This window comes from Eretmochelys imbricata, chromosome 7 (genome assembly GCF_965152235.1).
Source record: "Eretmochelys imbricata isolate rEreImb1 chromosome 7, rEreImb1.hap1, whole genome shotgun sequence".
NCBI lineage: Eukaryota > Metazoa > Chordata > Testudines > Cheloniidae > Eretmochelys > Eretmochelys imbricata.
This window is the reverse complement of record NC_135578.1, coordinates 125,594,680-125,619,797: the sequence shown is the minus strand read 5'-3', so window position 1 is coordinate 125,619,797 and position 25,118 is coordinate 125,594,680. Positions and strand designations below refer to the sequence as shown.

Sequence of the window (25,118 nt, the reverse complement as noted above, 5' to 3'; positions counted from 1 at the left end):
TGCCCCGCAGCACCATGCCACGCAGCTCCCCTGCCCCCCGCCACGCCCCGCAGCCCCCCTGCTCTCTGCAGCACCATGCCGCGCAGCCCCCCCCCGCAACACCCCACCATGCCCCGCAGCTCCCCTACCCCCTGCAGCTCCCCTGCCCCCCGCAACACCCCGCCATGCAGCCCCCCTGCAGCCCCTCTGCCCCCCCGCAACACCCCGCAGCCCCACTGCTCCCCGCAGCACCATGCCACGCAGCTCCCCTGCCCCCCGCAACACCCCACCATGCCCCGCAGCCCCCCTGCTCCCCGCAGCACCCCCCGCAGCCGGCCCTGACGCCGAGGGCGCCCCTGGGCGCGCGGGCCGGGCATCGGCTCGTGGCCCGCCTGCTCCCGCCCCGCTTGCGGCGGGGGCGCGGCGCGGGGCAGGTCCCCGCCCCTTGGGGGACCGGCGGGTTCCCGGCGCTCCCGGCTGTTCGTGCGGCCGCAGCCGGTCCACGGAGCCCCGCCCCTCCCCCGCGGGCTCTCACCGGACCCAGCCAGGAACCCCCCCGCCCCCTCGAGCCGGCACTGCGCACGCGCTGTCAGCGAGGCCCCCCTCGCCCCGCGGAAGGGCGGACGCGCAGGGCCCCACCCCGTCTCCCCCTAGCGGCCGGCTCAGGCCGCTGCAGCCCCCGGCTGACGTCACCGCCCGCAGCCCGGCAACCGGCCAATGGAGGCGGCCGCCGTGGGCGGGCGCCCGCTCTAACTCGGAGTGGTCTCCGATTGCGCCAATGGGCGGGAGCGAGCGGCTGGGTGGGCCAATGGGTCTCGAGGGGGCGGGGCCGCGGCTCGCTACGGTGGCTGCGCTGGCGGGGCGGAGGAGGCTGGGTTCTCTCGCCCGGCCGCCATGACCGCGCACAGCTTCGCGCTCCCGCTGATCCTCTTCTCCGCCTTCTGGGGCCTCGTGGGCGTCGCCGCGCCCTGGTTCGTGCCCAAGGGGCCCAACCGCGGGTAAGAGCCCGGGGCTGCCGCCGCCGCCGCCCCTCCCCCCTCCGGTCCGGTCCGGTCCGGTCCGCCGCCTCCGCTAACTGGCCTCTCTCTCCGCAGGGTCACCATCACCATGCTGGTCACCGGCGCCGTCTGCTGCTACCTCTTGTGAGTGCGGGCGGGCAGGGGGGGGCGCGGCGCGGGGGCGGGGGGCGGGCAGGGGGGGGCGCGGCGCGGGGGCGGGGGGCGGGCAGGGGGGGCGCTGGTGGGTGCGTCGGCCCCTCGCCGGGCTCGGGGCGGGCGGGCTGGCGACGGGGGGGGGGCGCGGCGCGGGGGGCTGGCGGCGGGGGCGCTGGTGGGTGCATCGGCCCCTCGCCGGGCTCGGGGCGGGCGGTGGGTGCATCGGCCCCTCGCCGGGCTCGGGGCGGGCGGGGGTGGGGGGCTGGCGGTGGGGGCGCTGGTGGGTGCATCGGCTCCTCGCCGGGCTCGGGGCGGGCGGGGGTGGGAGGCTGGCGACGGGGGGGGGGGCGCGGCGCGGGGGGCTGGCGGTGGGGGCGCTGGTGGGTGCATCGGCCCCTCGCCGGGCTCGGGGCGGGCGGGCTGGCGACGGGGGGGGGGCGCGGCGCGGGGGGCTGGCGGCGGGGGCGCTGGTGGGTGCATCGGCCCCTCGCCGGGCTCGGGGCGGCCCCGCTGGCGGGCGGGACCCCCGGGCCCTGCGCTGTGGGATCCGTCGAGTTGTGGGAGCAGAGGGACGTTCGTCTGACCCGCCCGCCCCCAGAAAAGCCCTAACATCCCCCCGGTCCGGGGCCGCCGGGCGGGGCGTGAGGAGACGGAGACTCCGCCGCTTCGCTGGGGAGGCTCCGCCCCGTCCCCGTGAGACGCTGGGACCTGCTCTTCCGGCTGTGAACGGGCCTGTCCGCCCCCACCCGCCCCTGACTTGCTCTGCGGCTCTCAGCCGGGTAGATGAGCCTGTCGGTACCTGGTGTCTTCTGCTGGCGAAGATTCCTGACGCTGCAGTCAGCTCGCCTCTCCTTCCTGGCTTCGGTAAACTGAGCAGGTTGAACTAGCCTCTGGCTCACAGCTTAAGTTTGCTTTATGTTAGCAAAGTCTTGACCATTACTTTAGTTCAGGTGTTAGGCCTCATACCGGGCCTCTGATCTAAGGGTTTGTGTTTCAAAAGGGCCTCATCTTACTAGAGTTAAGACACACAACAATCTTTTTAGCAAACTAGCAGGTTCGTCGTGGGGTGCTCGTGCTCCAACTTTGCAGACATCAGCTCTTGCCACCTCCTATTCGGCGGTGGAGTACTACACACCAGTCTGGTGGCTACGCAGTTACGTGCCGCCATGCATATCGTCTCCAGCACCCTGCATCCGACTCTGTTCCCATGGCTTCCAGTTCTGAGCAAAATTACTCTTCCTCTTATCAGATGAAAGGTTGCCACTGGCCATTTACTGGAGAAAGTACGCGCCAATTCAAGCCTGCCGCTGCACAATGACCTTTTTAAACCACCAGCTGCACGTTTGCTGTCACGTCGCCCATTATGGTCTTATCTGCCAGGCCAGGATGTTAGGACAGAAACACTCTGCGAGAGGAATAGGTGGATGTCATAATCCCCAACCAGTCTCTCGTCGCTGACCACACAATTTGTCTGCCTGGTTTTGACCTGCCACGTCGTCAGTGGTCCCTGTTGAACAGGTTCCAGACCAGGCAAGGTCTCTGTGCAGCCAACCAGTATCGCTGGGGCATTCGTGACGGCCCTTTGTGCAGCCGCAGAGCAACACAGACAGTGACACAGGTCGAAGAATGCCTGCCAGTTTTGTTCAGCAGTGGCCTAGAACGGGGTAGCCCAGCTGATCCTGAGAAGGAGCCAGAATTTACCAATGTACATTGCCAAAGAGCCACAGTAATATGTCAGCAGCCCCTCGTAAGCTCTCCCCAATGCTTCCCACGCACCGGCAGCCCCTCCAATCAGTGCCTCCGCCTCCCTCCCTGCACCTTCTGATCAGATGTTTTGTGGCATGCAGGAGGCTCTGGGGGGGAGGAGCAAGGGCAAGGCAGGCTCAGGGCAGGGCGCGGGAAGGGGTGGAGTGGGGGCAGGGCCTGTGTCAGAGCCAGGGGTTGAGCAGTGAGCACCCCCCGGCACATTGGGAAGTTGGCGCCTGTCGCTCCAGCCCCGGAGTCGGTGCCTAGACAAGGAGCCGCATGTTAACTTCTGAAGAGCCACATGGGGCTCCGGAGCCACAGGTTGGCCACCCCTGGCCTAGAAGAACTACATCATGCCACTGAAGATGCCTTCGCTTGACTAGACGACTATGCACATGCTCAATAAGTAACAGATTATCCATTGCACCTGGGTTCACATAGGTTTTACTTTTAAGATAACACTGGTATGGGTTGGGAAGGGCCATGTCAGCTCATTTTAAGACAGATTGTTTGTCTTCTTTAAAATCATCTGCAGTCACCCCTATCACCAGAGGCCTTCTTTTTAGTAACATGCCCGTATCTCATCAGTTATTCTTTGAACCGGAAGTCCTCCCTACTTCTTTCTTTGTGCCCTTATAACTCTTGCTTTCTTTTACTTGCTAGTCAGGGCCTTTCTTACAACACATTTCTTTAACCAAACTTAAGCTCACTTTAATTCTCTAGTTTTGTATTTATTCTACATGATGGCCTGCACACCTTGTACCTAGAGGTACATTCTGCCAATCTTAGTGTCTTCTGCAGATTTATCAGCAGTGCTTTTATATTTACTTCCATGCTTTTGATTAAGAACATTGAATGGTGTCCGGCCTAGAACCGGTCCCTCAGAAACCCGCTAGAAACGCCTCCATTTGAAGATGATTCCCCATTGACAACTGCCTGTTCAGACTTCTCAGTCAGTTTTTAATCCATTTAATGTGTACTCTACAGATATTGTATAGTGCCAGTTTTTTAATCAGAATGTCATGTGGTACTAAGTCAAAGTATATTACAACTATGTGTTTACATTTATCAATCAAACTTGTAATCTCATCAAAGAATGAAGTTGGGTTTATTTGACAAACCTGTTTTCCATAAAACCATGTTGACTGGCATTAACTTTAATTCTTCATTGATTTGAGGTGGTATCAGCTTTTCCATTAGCTTGCCTGTGACTGATGTCAAGGTAACCAGCCTGTAATTTCCTAGGTAATCCCACTTGCCCTTTTAGCACATTAGCGCTCTTCTGGAATTTCCCTGATATTGCAAAACTTACTAAAATGAACATCAGTGGGCAGAAAAACAGAAATATTGATTGAACACTTCTGTCTCTTTTACCATCTCAAGTAATGGGCCTGGATCATTGTTAGGATTTCTTTTATTGCTAATGTACCTTCTTCATGCCAGCTATGGATTTTTTTTCTTGCGCAGTCTTCAGCTTCCCTTATGTGTTTTCTACACTTCATAATTAATTGCTGTTTTCCCCATTTCCCCCTCTCCCCCAGTGTGTTTATATAAATTTCTAATGTCTGCCTGCACTTTCCCACTGAACCAGGATAAGCTTTTAGCCAAAGTTGTCCACTTTATTGGTTATGGAATTGTGGGTTTTTTGGCCATCTAAGCTCTTCATAAAGAAACTCTTAATTTTTATTCACATTTTTCTGTCTAAAATTTTCCTCAGATTTGGGAAATTAGCCCTTTTGAAGCTATGTCAGACAGACACAGATAAAAATTACCAGTTGGGACTGTCCTCTGTCCATAATGACTATAATCAAATCATGATCACTAGTCTCCTAGGTGACCACCAACTTCCAGTCCAATGATTGATTAATCTTTATCCATCCTACTGAGGTTCAAAGTAGTTACTTCATGTTGGGAGCAATACATCTTCTGTGTTAGTTTCTAAAACGTACAATTTTCTCAGTTTTTCTTATGCTAGAGGGCTCACACAGCCAGATCTCCCCCAGGGAAGTCCCCTGTACAACAACAGTTTTTTCCCCACACCTTACACACAGGTGCCTAAAGAGTAACTTCTCCTGTTCTCTGGTTTGATTCCATGTTCTGTAACACACCCCACCAGTACCCCATCCTGGGCTTTGTTAGTTAGCACATGGATACCTTCAAGAACCTGTGCTTCTGAGTTATGAATAACAGTGTCTTTGAGGTAGAGCGCCACTTCCCCCACACTCCTGTTTTAGCCGCTCTGTCTTTTATAAGAGGTTGTAACCAGTGACTTTAACCTTCCAGTCATGTGAATTGACCCACAGGGTCTCAGTAATACCAGCTATAGCAAGGCCTGGTCCACACTTAAGATTTAGATTGGCGTAGCTGTGTTGTTCGGGGTGTGAAAAATTCACACCCTCGAGTACCATAACTGTGCCAACTAACCCCCAGAGTAGACATGGCTAGGTTGAATGCTGGAAGAATGCTTCGGTCAGCCTAGCTACCGCTGTGTGGGGAGGTGGAGTTCCTACAGTGGTGGGGAATCCCCTTCTTGTCACTGTGGGAAGCATCTGCACTATGGCACTACAGCGCTGTAGCTAAGCCTGTAATTTCCAATTCCTCTCGCCTCTTACTCAGGTGCCTAGCACACTTCTTCACTCTTTGTCACCTCCAGATTCAAACCCTGAGTTTGAACCACACGTGCCCCCTTAGTACCTTCCCTTTGGGGTGTTCTTTAGTACCTGACAGCTCCTGCTGGTCTCCACGGGGAAAGAGTCATTCACTGTCTGTTCTTTGCAGCTGGCTCATAGCCATCTTGGCTCAGGCAAACCCCCTGTTTGGACCCCAGCTGAAGAATGAGACCATCTGGTATGTGCGCTTCCTGTGGGAGTGACCTGTTGCCAGTTCAGAAGGTACCAGGAAGGACATGAGATCAGCACCCATATATCATGGTGAATGGAGCCTCCTGTGGGACAAACCACCTGGACTTGGGGAGTTGGGGGGTTGTGGTATAGGGCCCTCCCTTGACCTGCTGCCCTGACATGGTTTGGGATGGGGGCAGGAGTTACTTTACCAAAATGAAGTCTTGCAAGCTGGGGTGCTTTACTCTGCAGCTGCCCGGGCAGTTTCTGGTTGGGTTTGGTTTCTGTCAGTGGCTCCTTGGGAAGGTGATTTGCGGCTGCCTGTTAGTGCTCTGTTCTGGAGCCAAACAGAGGATCCCTGGATTCAGCCAGGAGAGGGCCTTTCTCCCCTGTAAGTGGGTCTCCCTCTCCCTGGGGTGGCTCTTTAGGTCCCCTTCGTGGGAAAGAGTTTGGCACTAAACTTCTGCCCCCCCCCTCTCTCTCTCAGCTCCTTCTGAAATCCAGATGTTGCCCCATCCTCTGCACCCTCCAGTGCTGTCCTGCCAGACCCTGCCAGAGCTGGTTCCCAGGTCGGACCAGCTGCAGCGCCACACCTGAGCCACTGCATCGAGGAACCAAAAAGCAAAGGGCCACCTGTGCAGCCCTGTCTGAGGCATGATCCCCACCCCAAGATGGGCCCTGAGAAGTAGGGTTTCCCCTAGCAGAGCTGGGCCTAAGCTCCCTTTTCTGAGCCAGGCACTGCAAAGGAAAGTCCCACCTCCTTAGTGTGGGAGGGATTCTGAAATGGTGGCTGGTTGAGCTCTGGTTCCCAGGGAATTGGCTGGTGCTGAAGACCACCCCTACCCCTTCCCTTAAAGGACAGATACAAGGACCCCTGGGAGCAGCACCACTTGCCTCTGTTTAGCCCTTAAAGCAGGGAGTGGAGACCTGAGTTTATCCTCATGATTCCTGTTGCATGAAAACCTGTTCCCAAACCAGCCATAGAATCTTAGGCCTCTTCTGGTCCTGGCAGCCTCTATCCTCTGGGCCTGTGCATGTGAGAACCAGAACCCGAGGCATCCTCTGAATACTGAGCCCCCTCGGGGTGAGGTACCTGGACCAGCATCGCTGCTTTCAAGATAGGTTCTGATTGGTGGCCATTGTTGACTATTTCTGGGAGGGCGAGTCCTGAGGAATAGGATACCAACATGGGGAGGGAGTGCTCTGCTAGAAGTCATGGTGAGTGGGTAGGTCAGGGTGGGACTTTCCTGTGTCAGTCTGGAGGGAGAGGACTCCTCTTTCCCTCCCCCTGAGCCTCCCAGAGGTCCTGGCGCTGGTACCACAGACACCAGGCTCTTCTCTGTTCAAAGGGTTGCTGCTCCCACCCCCTCTTGCGTGTTCTGGTTGTGGGGCAGGTGCTGATAATCTGGGCAGTGTCCTGGCCTACCCCTCCCTTTCCCATAGTTATTGGTTAACTGCAGTGTATTTATTTGTCTTGTTTGGTATGTAAATTTGTGTTGTGAAAATAAATGTTTTTCTAGTAAGTGTCTCTGGCAGCAGCAGCTCTGGTCTCCCTTGCCACTGCCAAAAGGTCTAGGAAAAGCCCTAGGTGCAGCATCTCTTCCTTCCCCTGCCCCTAAGCTGGCCTTGCTGCAGGGGAGAAGAAATGTGGGCCTTGCCTGGACTTAGGATGGGAACTGTTTCGGGGAGGATGCAGAATATACTCTACCCTTCTTAAAAAGAAAAGGACTAGTGGCACCTTAGAGACTAACCAATTTATTTGAGCATAAGCTTTCGTGAGCTACAGCTCACTTCATCGGATGCATGCCACAAGTCCTCCTTTTCTTTTTGCGAATACAGACTAACATGGCTGCCACTCTGAAATCTACCCTTCTTGCTACTTCTGAGTACCATGGTGCTGTTTCTGTGTGTAGCCTGGGTCTTCACAACACTGTGTGTGGTGGAGGTGGTGTCAGCCGAGTGCAGCTGCCTTGCCATAACAGCTGTGGGAGCACAGTTGTGTCTCGGTCTACTTTGATCTCGTAATAACAATGGCTATGTGATTTCAGTAACCCCTTTTGGGTGCAGGCCCCTGCCTGTGCCCTGCTGGGTTGGGGAAGGGGGAAGGCAGCTATCCCTCCTAGCTGAAGGACACCTGGTGGCAAGGCATTGTGCTGCTCTGATTTCTTACTCCCCTTCCTAGCTGTTCTAAGGGGATTGGTGGAACACTGCAGTTCCTGTCCCTGGGCATCAGCCGTTCATGCCTGTGCCTTCTGCAGTGATCATGTCAGCAGGTGCAGCCTGGATCAGAGCTACCCATGTTGGGCTGAGCACCTGGGACAACAGCATGTGCTGATAGCTGCAAACAGCTGATGTGAGACACAGCATCTGTGACTGGGTGAAGCTTCCACCTGGGGTCTCTTCCCACAGAGCATGGAGGGGAAGAGGTCCTGCAGCAAAGACCATAGTGAGCACGGACATGATCAGCGAGAGCTTGTTACCAGCACATATATGGACAAAGAGGCTGTTGTGGGTGGTCAATAGATTGTTTATTGCTCTAGTAACTGGAGTGGGGGGGGTTCAAGTAATCCAAGGGGGTTCAAACAGTGGATGTACAGCCCACCTCAAGGAGGGGAGGCCTTATTGGAATTTCCAGGAGGCAGGTGGGTGCAAGACCACTTGTGTCTAAAGGCCCCTCCCTCAGCCTTTTGAGAGGGACCACTGGACCAAGGATCCAAAGGAATACAGGGGATAACTAAGGAATAACAGGGATGGGAGAGGAGTTCTAGATGGGGACACTGAGCAGAGAACCCTCAAACCTGTCTAGGGAGCCAGTGGGTGCTGCCCAGAGGAATTCTGCCTGGATGCATGAGACTAGGGAGGACCAGAAATAGGTCCCAGTCACAGAGCATCCCCTCATCCAGCATCCTCCTGGTGGTGTATATGGCCACTTTGTCCAGGGCCAGGAGGTCTCAATATCCCTGGGGGACTGTGAGACCAGTGTGGAATAGAGGCTGGCTCACTGGGGGAGGTTCCCAAGTCCCACCACTTGATATCAGGGCAGGACACGAGGGTGTGGAAGTGAAACATGTGGAGCACAAGCATGTATACTTGTTCCCTTGGCATGGTTTGAAATTGAACTGGCTGCATAACATGCAGCCGGCTCAGATCATTGAGGGGAGGGGGGGCCTAAGGAAAAGATCCGGAGGGCCTGGGATGGATAGGGAGCACCCTCTCACAGGATCCACTCAAGAAAACCCAAGAGGGGGGCAACAAGGCCTCCCCCACCCGCTGCAGTATGCACAGGGTGGAAAGCCCCATGCACTGACCAAGCGCTTGGGGATCCACCCAGTTGTGGTCCAGGATGTCTCAGATTCTGGTGGTTTCTGCCAGGACCAGCCTCCAGCTCACCCACGGGAACTCTACCACCTGTACACACAGATGGGGTTGTGTAGCGGAGGCTCCGTTCTCACCGGTAGCAGCTTTCAGGTCTGGAGGCAGCTCTGACAGAAAGCTGGCCGCTCTGGGAGGCTCGGGGGAAGACCCCCTAGGCTAGAGGAAAAAGCTGCTAGTCATGGCAGAGGAAGGCGAGCACCAACATGCTCTTTGCCTGACCACCTGCACCATAAAGGAGTCTCTGCAGGGTCTGGAGGCTGAAGACATGGACTTGGCTGTGGGGGAAGACTCAGAACCCCTGCAGAGACCCAGTGCAGTCCCAGCCAGAAGAATTCCAGAGCTAACCTCTGGAGGCAGGTTACAGCAGGGGTTCCATGGCCAAGTTGAGCCAGCACTGGCTGGGGGAGGGATTGCTGCCCTTGGTAGGGAAAGTGATTTGGCAGCAAATGAGCATGGGATAGGGTTGGAATGAGGAAGGCCCCTGCCCACCCACAGACAAGTACTGCCTCCCCTTCCAGTCCTGTTGCTGCAGCCAGTGTCTTATCAGCCCTTACAAGACATCAAATGTAATCTGAAATAACAGCGCCCCTCCTTAGGGTGAGAGCTGCAGGGATGCAGTATTGGGTCTGTGCACCTCTTTACCAAACAGAGATGGGCTGGAGAGAGGCTTAAAGCCCTGAGACTGGGATAGGGGCATAGGGAGAAGAAACCCATTTCAGCACAGAATTATGCAGTTTCCAAGTGCTGACCCCTGTCTGAAATTGAGAGACCCCATGGCTCAGACTGGGGCATTATGCCCTATGGACCACGAGGCACCCCATTGCTTGGGAACAGGACACATCAATGGAAACAGACTCTCTGCTGCGCAGCCCTTTGTGCTGGGTCAAACTCCTCTCCTTCTGTGCAGACTGGAACACATGACTTATGAGGAGAGGCTGAGGGAACTGGGATTGTTTAGTCTGCAGAAGAGAAAAATGAGGGGGGATTTGATAGCTGCTTTCAACTACCTGAAAGGGGGTTCCAAAGAGGATGGATCTAGACTGTTCTCAGTGGTAGCAGATGACAGAACAAGGAGTAATGGTCTCAAGTTGCAGTGGGGGAGGTTTAGGTTGGATATTAGGAAAAACTTTTTCACTAGGAGGGTGGTGAAACACTGGAATGGGTTACCTAGGGAGGTGGTGGAATCTCCTTCCTTAGAAGTTTTTAAGGTCAGGCTTAAAGCCCTGACTGGGATAATTTAGTTGGGGATTGGTCCTGCTTTGAGCAGGGGGTTGGACTAGATGACCTCCTGAGGTCCCTTCCAACCCTGATATTCTATGATAAGATGAGGTGAGGGACTCTGGCCCTTTGGCTCCAGGGAGTTGATGTGACAGCTTGGCCGGTAGTGCCCAAGGAAGCCCATCATGCTGGCTGGCCAGCTCCAGCCAATTCTCCGACTGCTGCAGGCACAGCCTGAACATAAAGCCAGAGCCAAGGTTCCAGGTCCCAGTCCTGTCCCCTTGGAGAGAAAAACTGAGCAAAGGGTGCAGCCTGTCTGTGAAGACAGGAGGGGCAGGGGCTCCTCTGTGTCCCCAACAGGGCAGAAGGACAGAGACTTAGGGGCTAGGGCTCCCTGCTCCTTCACAGGCAGAAGCTGGCTTAGGCACCTGTAAGTCCTTTAGGATTGACTTTTCAGAGGAAACCGCAGTTGTGCTTGTTGGTCCTTCAAGTGTCTAGTCATCCTCTGAATTCTACCAACTGTGGGCCTCACTGATATCTTATTGCAGTGAGTTCCACAGGTTTGCAAGATAGCAGATCAGAGGAAATGCTACAACTGTGCTGCCTTTACACTTCCATGCGTAGGAAGTGCTAGCTCTGCCTTGCTGATGCCACCTCTTAGTGGGTATCACCTCTCCTGCCTCAGCAGGAAGCCCCTCCAGGCCTTTGTGTTGGTCAGAAATACAAGCACTAGAGCCATGTCCTGTGCTGCTCGGGACCTGTCGGACACTGGTTCTGGCTCTAGGAGGGGGAGATGATGGACCTCCTGACAGGAGACTTTGGGCACTTGTCATCGAGCCTAGGTTCCAGTTCGGATGCTGGAACTGGGAGCTAGAAGCAGGCTGAATTGTGGCTCAGACGGATTCCTGGGCTGTGGCAGCATTAGGGCCCCAGTTCCTGACCTGGCAACAGCACCACCTCTTCCAGCCACAGCAGGTTGAGCGGAGCTGAGCGCAGCTGGCGTCTGTGAATGCGGCGCAGCCGCAGTAGGTAGAGGATGATGGCCAGCAGCACCACCAGGATGCAGACGAAGAAGAGATAGTGATTGTAAACGAAGGAGAGGCGGAGCCAGGGGCTGTGGGCCTGCCGGCTGCTCTCCTGCCGGAGATCCCTAGGTGGGGAGAAAGGAAGAGAGGTCAGCACTTGCCACTGAAGAATTACCATGAAAGGTGGCAATGCAGCACATGCACCTTGTCTTACTCCCGGCACTTAGTGCCCCCTGCTGGGAGAGGTCAGGCTCTCCCCTTACAGCCAGTGCCTTTGCCCTGCTCCCTACAATGCCGTTGCTGGGACTGGAGTAGCCAGGAGCTCACGCTGGTGTGTGACTGCGAGCTGGAACAAGTTTTAAATCAAGATGGGATGTTTCTCAAAGCTCTGCTCTAGGAGTTACTGTAGGGACGTTATCTGGCCTGTGCTATACAGGAGCTCAGATGAGATGATCACCATGGTCTCTTCGGTCCTTGGAATCTATGAATCCCCCTCTGCAGGCCAAGCACTGCAGGGCAGCCCCTGGGCTCCCACCTCAAATTTGCTTTACCTGAGTGGCAGAAACCGTGTTTTATAGAGAATGGCTCCCAGGGTCCACTGCACCTCGCGGTCGTACACCAGCTGGGCTGTGTGCAGGCTGGAGTAATCCAGGGGAAAGTGGAAACCCTCATGAAGGACTTGGTACATCCAGGCAGATTTAAAGCACTGATACCTACAGACAGAGCACATGGGACAGTCAACCAGATACCAGGCCTCCTGCTTCTGAGAGCCCCTGGTGCTAGACACACTGACAGGAGCCCCAACTGTGCTTGTGGTGAGGGGAAGCTCCTTACTTGACCCGATGCTGGTCTGCGTGTGGTGAGTACAGGCCCTCTTGGAACCGCTGAGTCAGCACTGACCAGCTCAGGCTGCAGTAATCCTGGGGCAGCAAGGGAGAGAGCGCACTGTCAGTGGAGAGACTGGTGCCCCCTCCCTCGGGGCACAGGGCAGCACCAGTGACACTGGGCACAAGGTTACACCGGCACAGCAGATAGAATCACAGAAATGTATGGCTGGAAGGGACCTCAAGTCCAGCCCCCTGCACTGAAGCAGGACCAAGGAAACCTAGACCAGTGGTCCCCAACCTTTCGGGTGCTATAGCATATTCATGTTCCCAGAAGAGTGTGTTGGGCGCCGGACAACCAGCCGCTGAAATGCCGCCGAGAAGCGGCGTCATCAAGCAGCGTCACTGCTGAAATGCCACCGAGAAGTGGCGTCATTTCGGTGGCTGGCTGTCCAGCGGCCGCGCTCCTCGGAGGCGGGTTGCCTGGCAGAAGCGCTCCCTTCTCACTAGGCGGGCACATGTAAATGCCCCAGCGGGCACTGCGGCACCCACGGGCACCGCATAGGGGATCACTGACCTAGACCGTCCCTGACAGGTATTTGTCAAACCTGTTCTTAGAAACCTCCAGTGATGGGGATTCCACAACCATCCTTGGAAGCCTAGGCCAGAGCTTAACTACCCTGATAGTTAGAAAGTTTTTCCTAATATCTGACCTAAATCCCCCTTGCTGCACATTATGCCCGTTACTTCTTGCCCTCCCTTCAGTGGACATGGAGAACAATTGTTATTTTACCCTTTCCTCATAGGTCAGGCTTTCTAAACCTGTCATTTTTGTTGCTCCCCTCTGGACTCTCTCCACTTCATCCACATCTTTCCTCAACCATAGTGCCCAGGATTGGACACAGTGCTCCAGCTGAGACTTCACCAGTGCCAGGTAAAGTAGGACAATTATCTCCTGCGTCTTACAACACCCATGTTAATGCACCCCAGAATGAGATTAGCCTTTTTTGCAACTGCATATTATAGATTCTCAATCTGTGATCCACTCTAACCCCCAAATCCTTGTCAGCAGTATTGCTGTCTAGCCAGTTAGTCCCCATTTCCTGGTTGTGCATTTCATTTTTCCTTCCTAAATGAAGCACTTTGCACTTGTTTATTGAATTTCATCTTGTTGAATTCAAACCAATTCTCCACTTAGTCAAAGTCATTTTGAATTCTAATCCTGTCCTCCAAAGTGCCAGCAACCTCCTCGCAGTTTGGTATCATCTGCACATTTTATAAGCACACTCTCTGCTCCAAGTCATTAATGAACATTGTAAATAGCACCAGACGAAGGGCAGACCCCAATACCTATGCCCTCCCAGTTCGACAGCAAACACAATCTTTCAACCAGTTGTGCGCCACTTTATAGTAACGTTATCTAGACCACATTTCCCTAGTTTATGAGAATGCACCAGAAGGCTCACTAAAAATCAAGAAATCCTATCTATTGCTACCCCCATCCACCAGGCCAGTAATCCTGTCAGGGAAGGATCCCCACAGGAGCTAGAGAAGGGTCAGGGTGGAACAAGTGAATCTGGGCACAAAGTAACATGCTCATCCCCCAGCTAATCCCCTGGATCAGGGTGGTGCTCACCTGGGCAGAGTGGCCATCCAGGTGCAACCCGGTCCCCACCCCCCGGGCATTAGGTCAGGGCAGTTCTCACCTGGGCAGCGCGGGTGAAGCTGGGTGCACGGTAGCGGCCCCCAAGACGCAGCACGTCCTCAGTACAGTAGAAGAACTCAGAGAAGCCGTAGAACTCACTGTTGTTGAAGTCAATGGGCGCCTGGTAAGTGTGGGTCAGGGAGGCCTGGCTGCCGTTGACCCCTGCCAGCAGAGGGTGTAGCAGCTGTGCACAGGCCTGCCAGTCTCCTCGCCCTCGGACATGCAGGGTCTGGCCACCCTCTTCTACTGTGTCCTCGAGCCCCACAGGCAGGCAGGGATCCAGAAAGGGTGTCTCGGCGCTTGTCCCCGTCTGCTGGCCCTGCAGCCTGGAACGAGAGCCAGGGAAGAGACTGATTAACGGGGCTCTGCACTGACAGAGCTGTGCCCCCTGCTAGGCGCACATGTGCTCACTGCCCCGGCCACTGGGAATATCCCCGAGTGCAGAGTCACCCCCTGCTAAGAGCCACATTCCCCCTCCCCCAGCCCAGCTGGGCACACCCCAACAAGCGCAGCCCACTGCTACACACCCCAAGCTGCTGGACACACCTGCAAGGCCCACCCTGGTCTCACCCTTAGGGAGGTAGAGCGCTACACGTTATCGCAAGGCAGTGTTGTGTGGATCAGGCTGGCTCCCAGCACTCATGCTAGCCTGATCCTGGCCATGCCCATGTTGCTATGGGGCTGTGCCTTGGGTGGCCCTCTGTTCCTCCTGCCTATTGGGCTGATCCTCCCAACCTGACAAGCACACATTGCCTTTGGGCACGCACACACACACAGCAAAGAGCACACAGCTGTGCAAAGGGACACCCTGCCCACCCAATGGGAGGGACACCCTGCCCACCCAATGGGAGGGACACCCTGCCCACCCAATGGGAGGGACACAGCCCCAGGCCTCGGCAGCAGAAACAGGGTTACCGGCACTAGACTATCCCTGAAGCTCTGGCAGGGAGGTTTGCTCTGGGCACTGAGTGTGTCTGGCCCTGGCTACAACTCCACATGGCATTCCAAGACAGGCACTAGAGAAATGGAGAGCAGGAAAGAAACATCAGAGAGAGAGACTCTGGGTCAGCAAGGAGCGGGAGAAGAGTTGCTGACGTGGGCTCCGGCAGCTGGGTCATCCCACTAGGGGACGTGGGAGAGGCCAGGTTGAGGGAGGGGAGGGAACTGAGGCACAGCCGCCTCCAGGGGGCAGTGGGTACTGGGAAGCTGGGAGGGGCAGCGCTGTGCTCTGGGCGCTAGGGCCACATGTGTTCATACAGCTGCACTAGCTGCTGCCTCATCGCCCATCTGCCTAAACCTGCTGGAGAATCTCACCCTGACTGAAACAAGCAAATACCCACTCCAGTCCGCAACTTCTGCAGAGGGCCCTGGTGCCGTCCCAGCCCATGGTGGGGTCCAGAGATAGGTGGCATGGGCTGCAGGGAGGCACCCGGCATCAATCCCAGGAGAGGATGGCCTGGAGAGGCAAGGCGTCGGCTGCCTGGAGAAGAGGAGGCTGGAGGGAGGGTAACACCACAGCTAATCACCCTCAGGAAGATCCCATGCAACAGGACAGCATCCCATGAGAACAGGTAGGTACCCTGGGTGAGCACTGGGGAGTCCCCCAAACAGATAAAAACAAGGGCAGTGAGCCCTGGGCATGCTCCTCCAGCTGGAGCTGAGATTCTTTCCCACAAGCCCTGGCTGATCTCCATGGGAGCACGTAGAACCCAGCCCCGCACAGGCTGGGCTGGCCCTGCAGGGCCAATGGTTGTTAGCAGAGCCTGTAGAACCCTGACTGCCCACATGCTGGCCTCCACATACTCAGAGACAGCAGGACCTCCAGCTCCGATGCATACCCATGAGGAGTAGCCCTGCAGACTAAGAGGGGCCATTTTAAAGCAGTCATCTTACACCATTACCCTTTAGGCTTCTGCAGAGAGTGCTGAGATTAGACCTCACAGAGGTCACCCTCCAGTTACAGGCCCTACATCTCCAGGGGCTGGGACCTCCAAGGAACTCCCCGCTGCAGGCAGGTGCCAGTGGGGGTCTGCTGATCCTGGGGCAGCATTACCTGTTGTGGGCACGAGTCTGGTTCAGCATAAGCTCCTCGTAGCGCTGCCGTGCGAAGTTGCCCCCAAAGCCCAGGAAGGTGCTGACATAGACACGGTACACATGCTCTGTGTGCTGCACATCACAGCCCAGGTTGAACTCCGCCAGCAGGCTCTTGGCAGCCTCCTCCTAGGGCAGAGAGGGGTGAGCAGCAGGGCCAACCCTGGGGACCGTAAGGGCTGCTTTCCTGCCCTGCCAGCAAGATACGCACCTGCTGTGGGGAGGAGAAGGTCTCTATGCTGGGCACCTCATAGGCAATTTGCAGGGAGGCACCACCCATGTCCAGGATCCCCACCGTCCGCTTCCGCACCAGGGACTCTGCCTGACCCCCCAGGGCCACAGTGATCATCGCATCCTCCTCTGCAGCCCACAGAAGTATGTTAGCAGGACCCTGGGACCAAAGTGCACAGGGCAGCCTCCTGCTCTGCACGCTACCGACAGGGTCCCAGGAACCAATCTCACATGGCAGCCTCCCTCCCCCACCAGGTCAGGGCCTTGGGAACTGAACTGTGTTGGGGACAGGGACGGGGCCAGGATCCCATCTGGTTGTTGCCTAATGCAGGGAGCTCCACAAAGTGGCATAAATGGCTGACAGCAACTAAAGAGATTCCACCACTTCTGCAAGCCTCTGCTCCTACAACATCCTGAGACACCAACTCCAAACACACCACCTCATCCCATCTCTACTGCCCTGCCCTGCCCCGCCCCCTCCCATCCCTGCTCCACCATCCCTATTGACCCCCCAGCTCTCTACTACCTCCTTCTCCCCACCTGACTGAGGCTCAGGGACTCTCCCTCCCCTGTGGCGGGGTCTGCTGCCTTGGACTGTCAACGTGCCAGGCCCTGGTTTGCTCTGGGTGCTGGGTTCACTCCAGCAGAGCCCCACAGGCTAGAGAGAGACGCAGGTACTGGCTGGACTCACCCTCCTCGTGATCGAATCTCCCCAGGACAAAGTTGATCCCAATCCAGGCATAGACCCCTAGGTGGGGGGACACAAACCAGTTCATTAGGCAAAGCGCCCGCAGCAGCCGGGACGCTGGAGCCAGAGTTAGCTCTTGGAATCTGCAGTCCCTAGACTGGAGAAGGACCAGCACTCGGGGGGTTCTTTCAGCATCTGACAGGATAGTTTCATCAGGCCTAAGGGAGCGCAGAGCCCAGCAGATTGGTGAGTCTGCACTATCAGCTCAGTGGCAGGGAATAAAGTGTACAAAGACCCATCGTCTTCACCCTGCCTATGCTGTCTGGCTTCAGAGTGAGACCATCTCAGAGCATGCACCAGGGCTCCCACAATGCTTGTACAGCACTGTCCCCACTCCAGCATCCGGCCCCTCCTCCTGAAAATAATAATTAGCACCACCTGCCCCCAGAACCACACTCCCCAGGAGGGAGCAGCCAAGCCTCTTCCTACAGGCACCTGGTGAAGTCTTATCTCCCCCAGGCTCCCTACTCATAACACATGTTTAGGTATTAGAGGAGCTAGATATTGTTACCACCTTCCTGCTTCCCTGAGATCACTTCAGCTTGCGACTCGGAGAAAAGGAAATCAAACTCCAGGGGCACATTCCTCACCAAGTCCTCCAGGATCGCAGCCTGCTGTCTGCGGAGGGTACAGGAGACAGGCAGTGAGCATCCTGCCCAATGGCTGACTCTCCTTCCCTTTGGGTTAAGGCACAATGAATCCCCCTCAACATGCCCATTCTGGTTTGGAGCCAGGGGATTGGGATTTTAGCTACTTCATTTGAGACTGAAGTGTTGCCCCTCATCACAAAGGCTGCAGTGACTCCAACACCCCCATCCACACCCTTCCAGGATTCCTGAAGCCTCCCCTCTGTCTCCACACCTGGGCTCCCCAAGCCATCCTCTCTGCCCCCAGCACACCTACTGGGTGGTCTCAGGAGCAGCATGTGCCTTTCTCCCTTGCTCGTGGCACCAGGGTTCTCTCACAAACTCCCTGCCCTCCTTGGCTCGCCGAGTGACTGGGTGCCCCTAATGCTGGTGGAACCCAGTGACATAAGCAAGGTGCACTGGGGGGCACTCACCTCTCAGACAGCAGCCTCATGCCCGCCGTGCACAGGATGTAGAGCGGAGTCTCCTTGTGCTTCGTTACCGGCACATGAGCTGCAGCGAAGCTAAGCAGCGGGCGCATGTAGTGACTGGCTTGGTCAGGAGTTGTTGCCAGCACGGAGATCCCTGCACGGGGAAAGGGGAAAACAAGTAAGAAATCAGTGTCACATACACACATAGAAAGGCAGCAAAGCTCTGTCACTTAGACACAGCGCAGGGACTGCCCCCCCCAGTCTGAGGGAGGCGAAGGGACAAGATCACTGCCCCAGACTGCAGGGTGGACAAGCTCCTTCACTTGCATGGCCTTCACCAGCCCTGTCCCCACCTGCATGAAGGGAAAAGCAAGTGATCCATCCCCAACCCTTGCTTGGGTTCGCGTAGGGAAGAAGGGGGCACAGACCTGGCTTGATTTTCTTGACAACGGGCTGGCTGCTCCGGTCTCTCATCTGCTTGACATCCAACAGGTCATGAGGGTTCCCATTGTGCGGTGGCCAGAAATACACAAAGACCCGGGAGCCGCTGCTCCCACAATCAACAACAACCCCGTAGTTCAGCGTTGAGTCCTCTGTGTCTGTAGCTTCCAGGTCTCCCACCCTTGCCAGGTACCTGGGAGAGTGGAAGAGGGAAGATCAGCCCAATAGGCAGGAGGAGCAGAGGGCCACCCAAGGCACAGCCCCATAGCAACATGAACATGACCAGGATCAGGCTAGCATGAGCGCTGGGAGCCAGCCTGTTCCACGCAACACTGCCTTGCGATAACGTGTAGCTCTCTGCCTCCCTAAGGGTGAGACCTGGGTAGGCCTTGCACAGGGGAGGAGAATGGAGAGCAGATGGGACAAGCCAGCAAGGACTCAGTTCCACCTAGGGTGCACTGGGAGGGATCCCATGAAGTCAGGGCAGTTGTGGTGCTGGGGAAATTCCACTGACAGCATCTGTAGCCGGGCAGGTTCCTCAGACACCAGCCCCCATCAGCCCAGCAGCCAGGAGAGGTGTCTACTGGACCGAGTGTTTGCACCAACCGTTAGGCATCAGCCACATGGGGGCTGGAGGCTACGAGGGGGGACTGAATATCAGGGGTCAGAACATCAACCAGTCATTGTAGGAGTCAGGGAGGAGTCACCCCCCTACACACATACACCCATCAGACAAGGGCACTGTAGGGGCTTGGCCGTGGCTGATGGCAGAGTCCGGGGACATGAACTTAACAGCGAACCTTCGGAGGGCTTTGCCCCCACACAATGTCTGGTCTGTCCTTCCAGAGGCCATAGGGCAGGTGTAACCACCCACAGACTGACGGGGCCTTCTCTCCTCATTAGCCTATGCTGTAGGCTCTGCTGATGCTGCACAAAGAACTTGCCCTCAGAGCTCTGCTTCCAAAGTGGCAAGAAAGCTCCAGACTCCCTCAGGGCACTGACGAGCTCTTCTGGATCCTCAGGCCAGGAGATCAATATGGCTGATTGATCCTTTCCCTCGCAAGCCCCCCCTCCGGCTGCACATGCAGCTGTGCCCGTTGGCTGAGTCAGCGCAATGCTAGCTGCCCACATGTGCGCAGTCAGGGCAGAACCAGGGGGCTGCAGCTTCACTTTCCATTAGTAAAAGGAATAACAGAATTAGGATGCCCTAGCTCAGCACCATTACCCAATCCAGAGCATCCGCTTCCATGAGGCTCCAATGACCCCGTGGCTATAATATGGACAATAAACAACCTCAACTCAATTACAGTGGCACTGTGGGACATGCCTGCCCTTCCCTGAGCCCCAAAGCTGGTGCTGAAAGTGGAACTGCCCAGCACAGAGCTGGCGCCTCACTGGCCCTTCTGGGGTAATTGTGTTACAGCCAGAGCCCTCGGCACTCTGACAAGGGAGGGGAAAATTACTGACCTTGTGAGCCTGTGTCTCTGGAGATGCTGCTCCAGCAGGACTCACTCTGGCCTCTCAGCCCCGCCACGTGAGACCCCTGGAGCTCCCCCAGAGCAACAATAGCACGGCAGTTTCATATCAGTCACATGCCACCCCCTCCTGAACTTTCCACACAGGGCTTTCTTTAATCCATACGTAGAAACACAGACCCAGAAAGGAGCAAATCCCTTCTTTCAAGGGCAACTTCAGACAACATTCAACGTGCAGGAGCAGCAATTAGGGACACAGCCCTGTGCCCATGGTTGGCCAACTGCTAATACAGGACTCCCCAAGAGAGAACAAAGCTTTTCTTGGGGGCCGGAGAGTTTGGCCTTTCTATCGTGGAAACGAGTTCTGTAGGGTGGAGGGGCTGAAACAGGACTCCTCCTTGGTAGCCAGTGCAAGCACTGATGCTTGGGGACGTTGGGGGAAGAGGACCACAGAGCAGCTTTGCACATAGCTGTGATGGAAACACCCCTGAGACAGGCTGATGCGACAGCCTAGTGTTGCCTTCTAGTGTCAGGCCAGCCAGGTGACAGATACAATGTGACATGCAGTTGGACATCCATAGTACTCTTGGGAACAGCACTGTCCACTGAATTGGTGTCTGGAGAAAGAAGAAGCTGGGTAGACTTGCTGAAGGATTTAGTCCACTCCAAGCAGAACACCAAGGGTCTTTTAACTTTAAATTCCAATGTCATCTTGGAGAGGAACTGTGGATGAATGCAAAGCACCACACTTCCCTTGCTAGATGCTACCCATCAGGTTATGGGGAAGATACGGGACTCAACACCAGGGGTCACCCAATGAGAAGTAAACTGCATAACATTTCTGTCATCTGTGCCGTTCTTCAGAAGTCTAACAGGAAAGGGCTAAGTGGCGACGAAGTCAAACACATGCACCTGGCAGGATCATCTGCCTGATAAACCCCAGAGGAGGTACTGCTAGTGAGGATGAAGGCAACAGCTCTGAGCAAAGAGTGAAAGCAAGACACAGAGCTCCCTACACTAGTACAATGTTTCTGTTTCTCTGAACAATTTACTATGAGCTGTTGTCTATACACAGAGGGGGACGTGTGTAAGCAGCTTCTGGGCAGTCTAAGGAATTTCATTTCCTTAGTTTTTTATTGTTGAGTCTCTATTTTATTTTATTGTAAATCCCCCTTTCTGAAGTTTATTGTCCCAACCCTCTGTCTCCTGAGGATGCTGAACTTGATTATATTGTTGTCAAGACCGCTTAGTAGATCAACTGTGCCTCCTTAAATCAGCTGTTGCATGTTCCTCGGGACTAAGGTGAGAATAACCTCTCTCCTTGTGTGCTCTGGAACTAGCGGTTTCAAGAAGCAGTTGTTTAAGGTTTCAACAAATGACTTCTCTAAACCTTGTCCTGCTGAGACATTTCACTAGCTTATACCAAGTCACACATTATTACTGGTTTCATTAGACTTTGATCCCTCTCCACTTCGTGCATTCAGTCTCCAGTCCCCGGGCAGGAGGCTGCTAACCCGACATGTATAATCACATTCTTATGGGTTAGGATTTGTAGCTGTACAGATCCTGCTGTGTGGCCCTCTCCCCTCAAAAATTCTCTCTTGCTAGATTCTGCAGAATCTTCTCTGTGTCCTGGTCTGCTGCCCTGCCTTCATGGCATAATCTGTCCTGCCTGTATAATCTAATTCTAAGTCATACAGTGTCCCACCAATTTGTCATTTCACCACATTTCTGAAATGCCCATGATGCCAAGCTCCTCTTCCTTTGCCAGGTACAGAGAAAAGACTCAAACCCAGGGCTCGCTCACCTCTCAAACTGCTTGTCTGGGGGGGGAGAGGAGCCCCAATTGCGCAGATCTGTGGCTGCCATGAGTAGCAGGAGACAGACTCCAAGAAAGAGTCCCAGCAGGGCCAGTCGCTGACGGGGACACAGGCTCACCAGGGGCACAGTGAAATGCCATGATGCTGGGCACAGGCAGGAAATGCTGATTCTGAAAGAGGACAGAAGGGAGCAGTGAGAGCACAAAAAGCCAGCAGGTACCTGGAGGACCCTACAGGGCCCTCAAGCCCACACTGCCTCCTACTCACTTACCAGAAATGTCCCCAGGCCCTCCTTCATAAGTACAGATGCACTGTCCAGCCTGCCATTGGCTCCCACAGTGCGCTTAGCACTGTCCACACCTTAAGGTGGCAGGAAGGGGTGTATAACACACTGGGGTGTGATGGTCTGTCAGTTATACATTATGCTAGTGTGTGGATTTGGGGGTTGGTTTGTTTTTTAAACACCCTGATTTCTCCTATACCTCCTCCTTCAACCCCATACACACCAATTGAATCCCCAACTCTTCCCCTACCCCACCCTGCAGCTTCCACTGCAATTTCCTCCCTGTCACACCCACCCCCATCAGCATTGGATCCTTGCTACCCTTGAGATAAGAGGCTCACTCATGAGAGGTAGTGGGACACTACCATCACTATAGTTAAGGCTGAGACTAGCTTATTGTTTAATAGCCAAATTTTCTAAGTGGTCTAAAATCCAAATGTTGACTTGGATGGTCTTGAAATTTGCTGTGCCTCATGGGGCTGGAGTAAGGGTAGCAACCCAAACAGGAGGACATTGGAGCAAGGGGTTCCCAAGACACAGATGCCCTTCCCTTCCTCCCCAAAAAAACATGTGACATCAAATTTTTTGCAAATCTGGGGCTCAAACTATGGCTCTGACTCTCCCCAACCTGCTATCACCTGCTCAGGATTGACCACAGCTTTTGTCAAACACCCACTGCCCCTTTGGGGAAACAATATTTTTAAAGCTATTCAGGGGGAAATGCTGGACCTACAATGTGGCTTGAGCAAAACTGATAAGCTAGAGAAAGTCATTTGTGCCTTTGAAGCAGGACGAGGCTCTTGCAAGCCAGAGTGTTTGCAGGCACCTGGACAGCAGAGTAAGTGGGTGACCACTAATCTGGAGCAGCACCCACTAACTGCGAGTTTGAGTCCTGCCTTTGCAGCTTTTGGAGACTGTGCGTTCAGCACATTAGCTGCTCCTTGCCTGCGTTCTGCATGGGTGTTTTCTGGAAGTTTTGCCTGAGAGCAACACTTCTGGTTTAAGAGTTAATATTTCAAAGTGCTCTAAAATGTAAGTGCGGACTCTGATTTTACTCTAGAAGTATTGTTAAGGAAAATAGCATTAAGGAAATTGCTGGAAGGTGGAGACTCTAGTAAGTAGCAGCATTAGTGTAATGTAATTGTTCTCCATGCTCTTCACTCATTTTCTGAGCAATAGGACAGAGTGTTGATTGCTCATTACAACCATCTGTAATCCATGTAAACCAGCTCCCACAGCCTCTCCCCACCACCGTCCTGGCACCCATGACTGGAGAAATGGTAACTGGTCACTTAACCTTGAAATGTGTGTTAACTACTGAGGCTAAACAATCTGTTCCATCTTGTATGTAGCTGTGGCACCTTGAGTTCATTTCCCAGACCCGAAGAAGAGCTCTGCCTGTGTAAGCTGGAAAGCTCATCTCTCTCAGCAACAGAAGTGGGACCAACAAAAGGCACACGCCCCCCCCCCCCGTGTCTCTAACATCCTGGGACCAACATGACTACAACAAGACTGCTCGCACCTTCCTACATCTGCGCCCACAAGCCAAGGGGTCCCACCTCTCAACCTCACCCCCAAAGCGCGGCTGGCCCTGCGAGAAGCGGGTGAGAAGAGACGCCAGGCACGAGGAACAGTCAGGCACCGGGCTCTTCTTAGGCTACCGCAAACCCCAGAGGGCGTCCCGCCCCCACTTGCCCCAGCAAAGCCAAGCGGCGGCGGGCGGCCGGCGGGCGGCAGAACAGCCCAGTGGTCAGGACACCGGCCCCGGGTCGCTGCTCTGCCACGACTGCGGCCGCGGGCCCCCGCTCCCAGCGCCCGCAGGAGCCGCCCAGCGCTGCCCGGCCTCGCACGGGCGCCACGGCGGGGCCGGCCCTGGGGAAGCGCCGAGGCGGGGAGCCCGCCGCACGCCTGGCGCCGACACAGTCCCGGGGGCGCCGCGGGCAGCCCGGCGGGGGCGGCGCTGGTGGCGCTGGCGTGTCCCCGGGGCCGGGCAGCCCCCCAGGGTCGGCGGGGGCAGGGGGGGGCGGCCCGCGGCCCCCCGTCTCCCCGCCCCGTCTCCCCGCGGCCCCCCGTCTCCCCCCGCACTCACCTGGCCATGGGCCCCGCTCTCGGTGCGGGCCGCGGCGCGTCACCTCCCCTCCCCCCTGGCCCGGCCCGGGGCCGCGGCGGGCCGCAGAGGCATCGCCCCGCCGGGCTGGTGGGCGCGGGCCGGGCGCCGAGCCAGGGGCAGGAAGCTCCGCGGGCCCCGCCCGTCAGCCGGTCCCGAGCGCGTCTTCTCTCAGCCGCGCCGCGAGCTGCGCCGGGCACAGCGGCGGCCACGTCACGAAGGCGACAGCAAGTAGCCAATGAGGAAAGGGGGGCTCCCCAAGGTTCGTCCTCTGAATGGATCATATTGGACCTGTCCATCTTTCCAAAACCCAATCAGTGCCCTGTTCTGCGCCGGAACCCCGCCCCCACAGCGTGAGGAGCCAATCACAATGCCGGCAGAGCCCAGCAATTCCTCTTGCGTCACGGTCGTGGCCAATCAGACACCGAATCTCAGATCAGTAGCTCCCTCTCATTGGCGAATGTCACCGGAGCGCTGTCCAATCGCAGGGGCCGCAGTGTGATTCTGCCCCTTTGGGCGGGGTCATCTGAAGATACGCGCTCTATTTTAGGTTTTCTCAGCCAATCGCGGTACCAGCTAACGCTTATCCCGCTTCCTCCCCGGGCGTCACCATCATGAAAGAACCAATCAGGGGCTTTCAAACAAATAACAGTTGTGTTGGCCCTCGAAGCAAGAGCCAACCAAGATCCGCGATTCTGAGTGGCAGCCGAAAAACCCAATAGCTGCTCCTCTGCCATAATAATGGCGATTTTGAGGGAAAGGAAGAACGAATAAAGCTTGAAGAGTACAAAAGGTCAAAGATCGCCTGCCCAATCGGCTCTTCAAATGGGCGGGAGAAAAGGATCGGTTGGCCAATAGGCTCTGCGGATGGGCGTGGCTGAAGACGCAGCTGGCCAGTAGGCGTTGTGGATGCGTGTGTCGGAGGGAGCGGCTGCCCAATGGGAACTGGGCATGTTTGGGGCCCCGTGCGCGGCTAACCAATAGAAGGTGTCGGTAGGC

At 55.8% G+C, this 25,118-nt stretch overlaps 2 protein-coding genes across 3 annotated transcripts; one reads left to right on the top strand and one right to left on the bottom strand.

Moving 5' to 3' along the window:
- Positions 1 to 781: 781 nt before the first annotated feature.
- ATP6V0E2 (ATPase H+ transporting V0 subunit e2) lies at positions 782 to 7,247 on the top strand. Of its 2 annotated transcripts, none has more exons than XM_077823382.1 (4): positions 782 to 977; positions 1,074 to 1,121; positions 1,732 to 1,997; positions 5,658 to 5,803. In XM_077823382.1, exons 1-4 carry the CDS (start codon positions 874 to 876, stop codon positions 5,666 to 5,668), a joined length of 429 nt encoding a protein of 142 aa, XP_077679508.1. In that variant the 5' UTR covers positions 782 to 873; the 3' UTR covers positions 5,669 to 5,803. The 2 variants fall into 2 exon arrangements, with proteins under 2 accessions (XP_077679508.1, XP_077679509.1); XM_077823383.1 differs by lacking the exon at positions 1,732 to 1,997 and adding an exon at positions 6,207 to 7,247 and having other exon boundaries at positions 815 to 977; positions 5,658 to 5,809.
- Positions 7,248 to 7,580: 333 nt separating this feature from the next.
- On the bottom strand, positions 7,581 to 24,310 carry ENTPD7 (ectonucleoside triphosphate diphosphohydrolase 7). The gene is made up of 12 exons (XM_077823381.1): positions 24,102 to 24,310; positions 21,717 to 21,899; positions 18,422 to 18,627; positions 17,997 to 18,147; positions 17,451 to 17,554; positions 16,880 to 16,936; positions 16,169 to 16,317; positions 15,920 to 16,086; positions 13,868 to 14,192; positions 12,172 to 12,257; positions 11,889 to 12,050; positions 7,581 to 11,462 (listed from the first exon to the last, which is right to left on the bottom strand). Exons 1-12 carry the CDS (start codon positions 24,107 to 24,109, stop codon positions 11,234 to 11,236), a joined length of 1,827 nt encoding a protein of 608 aa, XP_077679507.1. The 5' UTR covers positions 24,110 to 24,310; the 3' UTR covers positions 7,581 to 11,233.
- Positions 24,311 to 25,118: the final 808 nt, after the last annotated feature.

What these genes read in the sequence shown, in the direction of transcription:
- ATP6V0E2 (XM_077823382.1), top strand. Translation starts at nt 874, where the DNA reads ATGACCGCGCACAGCTTCGCGCTCCCGCTGATCCTCTTCTCCGCCTTC. An exon ending in CCCAAGGGGCCCAACCGCGG is followed by an intron (nt 978 to 1,073) that starts GTAAGAGCCCGG and finishes CTCTCTCCGCAG; the next exon opens with GGTCACCATCACCATGCTGG. An exon ending in GCCGTCTGCTGCTACCTCTT is followed by an intron (nt 1,122 to 1,731) that starts GTGAGTGCGGGC and finishes GCCCGCCCCCAG; the next exon opens with AAAAGCCCTAACATCCCCCC.
- ENTPD7 (XM_077823381.1), bottom strand. An exon ending in CCAGACAAGCAGTTTGAGAG is followed by an intron (nt 18,628 to 21,716) that starts GTGAGCGAGCCC and finishes CCACTCTCCCAG; the next exon opens with GTACCTGGCAAGGGTGGGAG. An exon ending in GAGATTCGATCACGAGGAGG is followed by an intron (nt 16,318 to 16,879) that starts GTGAGTCCAGCC and finishes TGTGGGCTGCAG; the next exon opens with AGGAGGATGCGATGATCACT.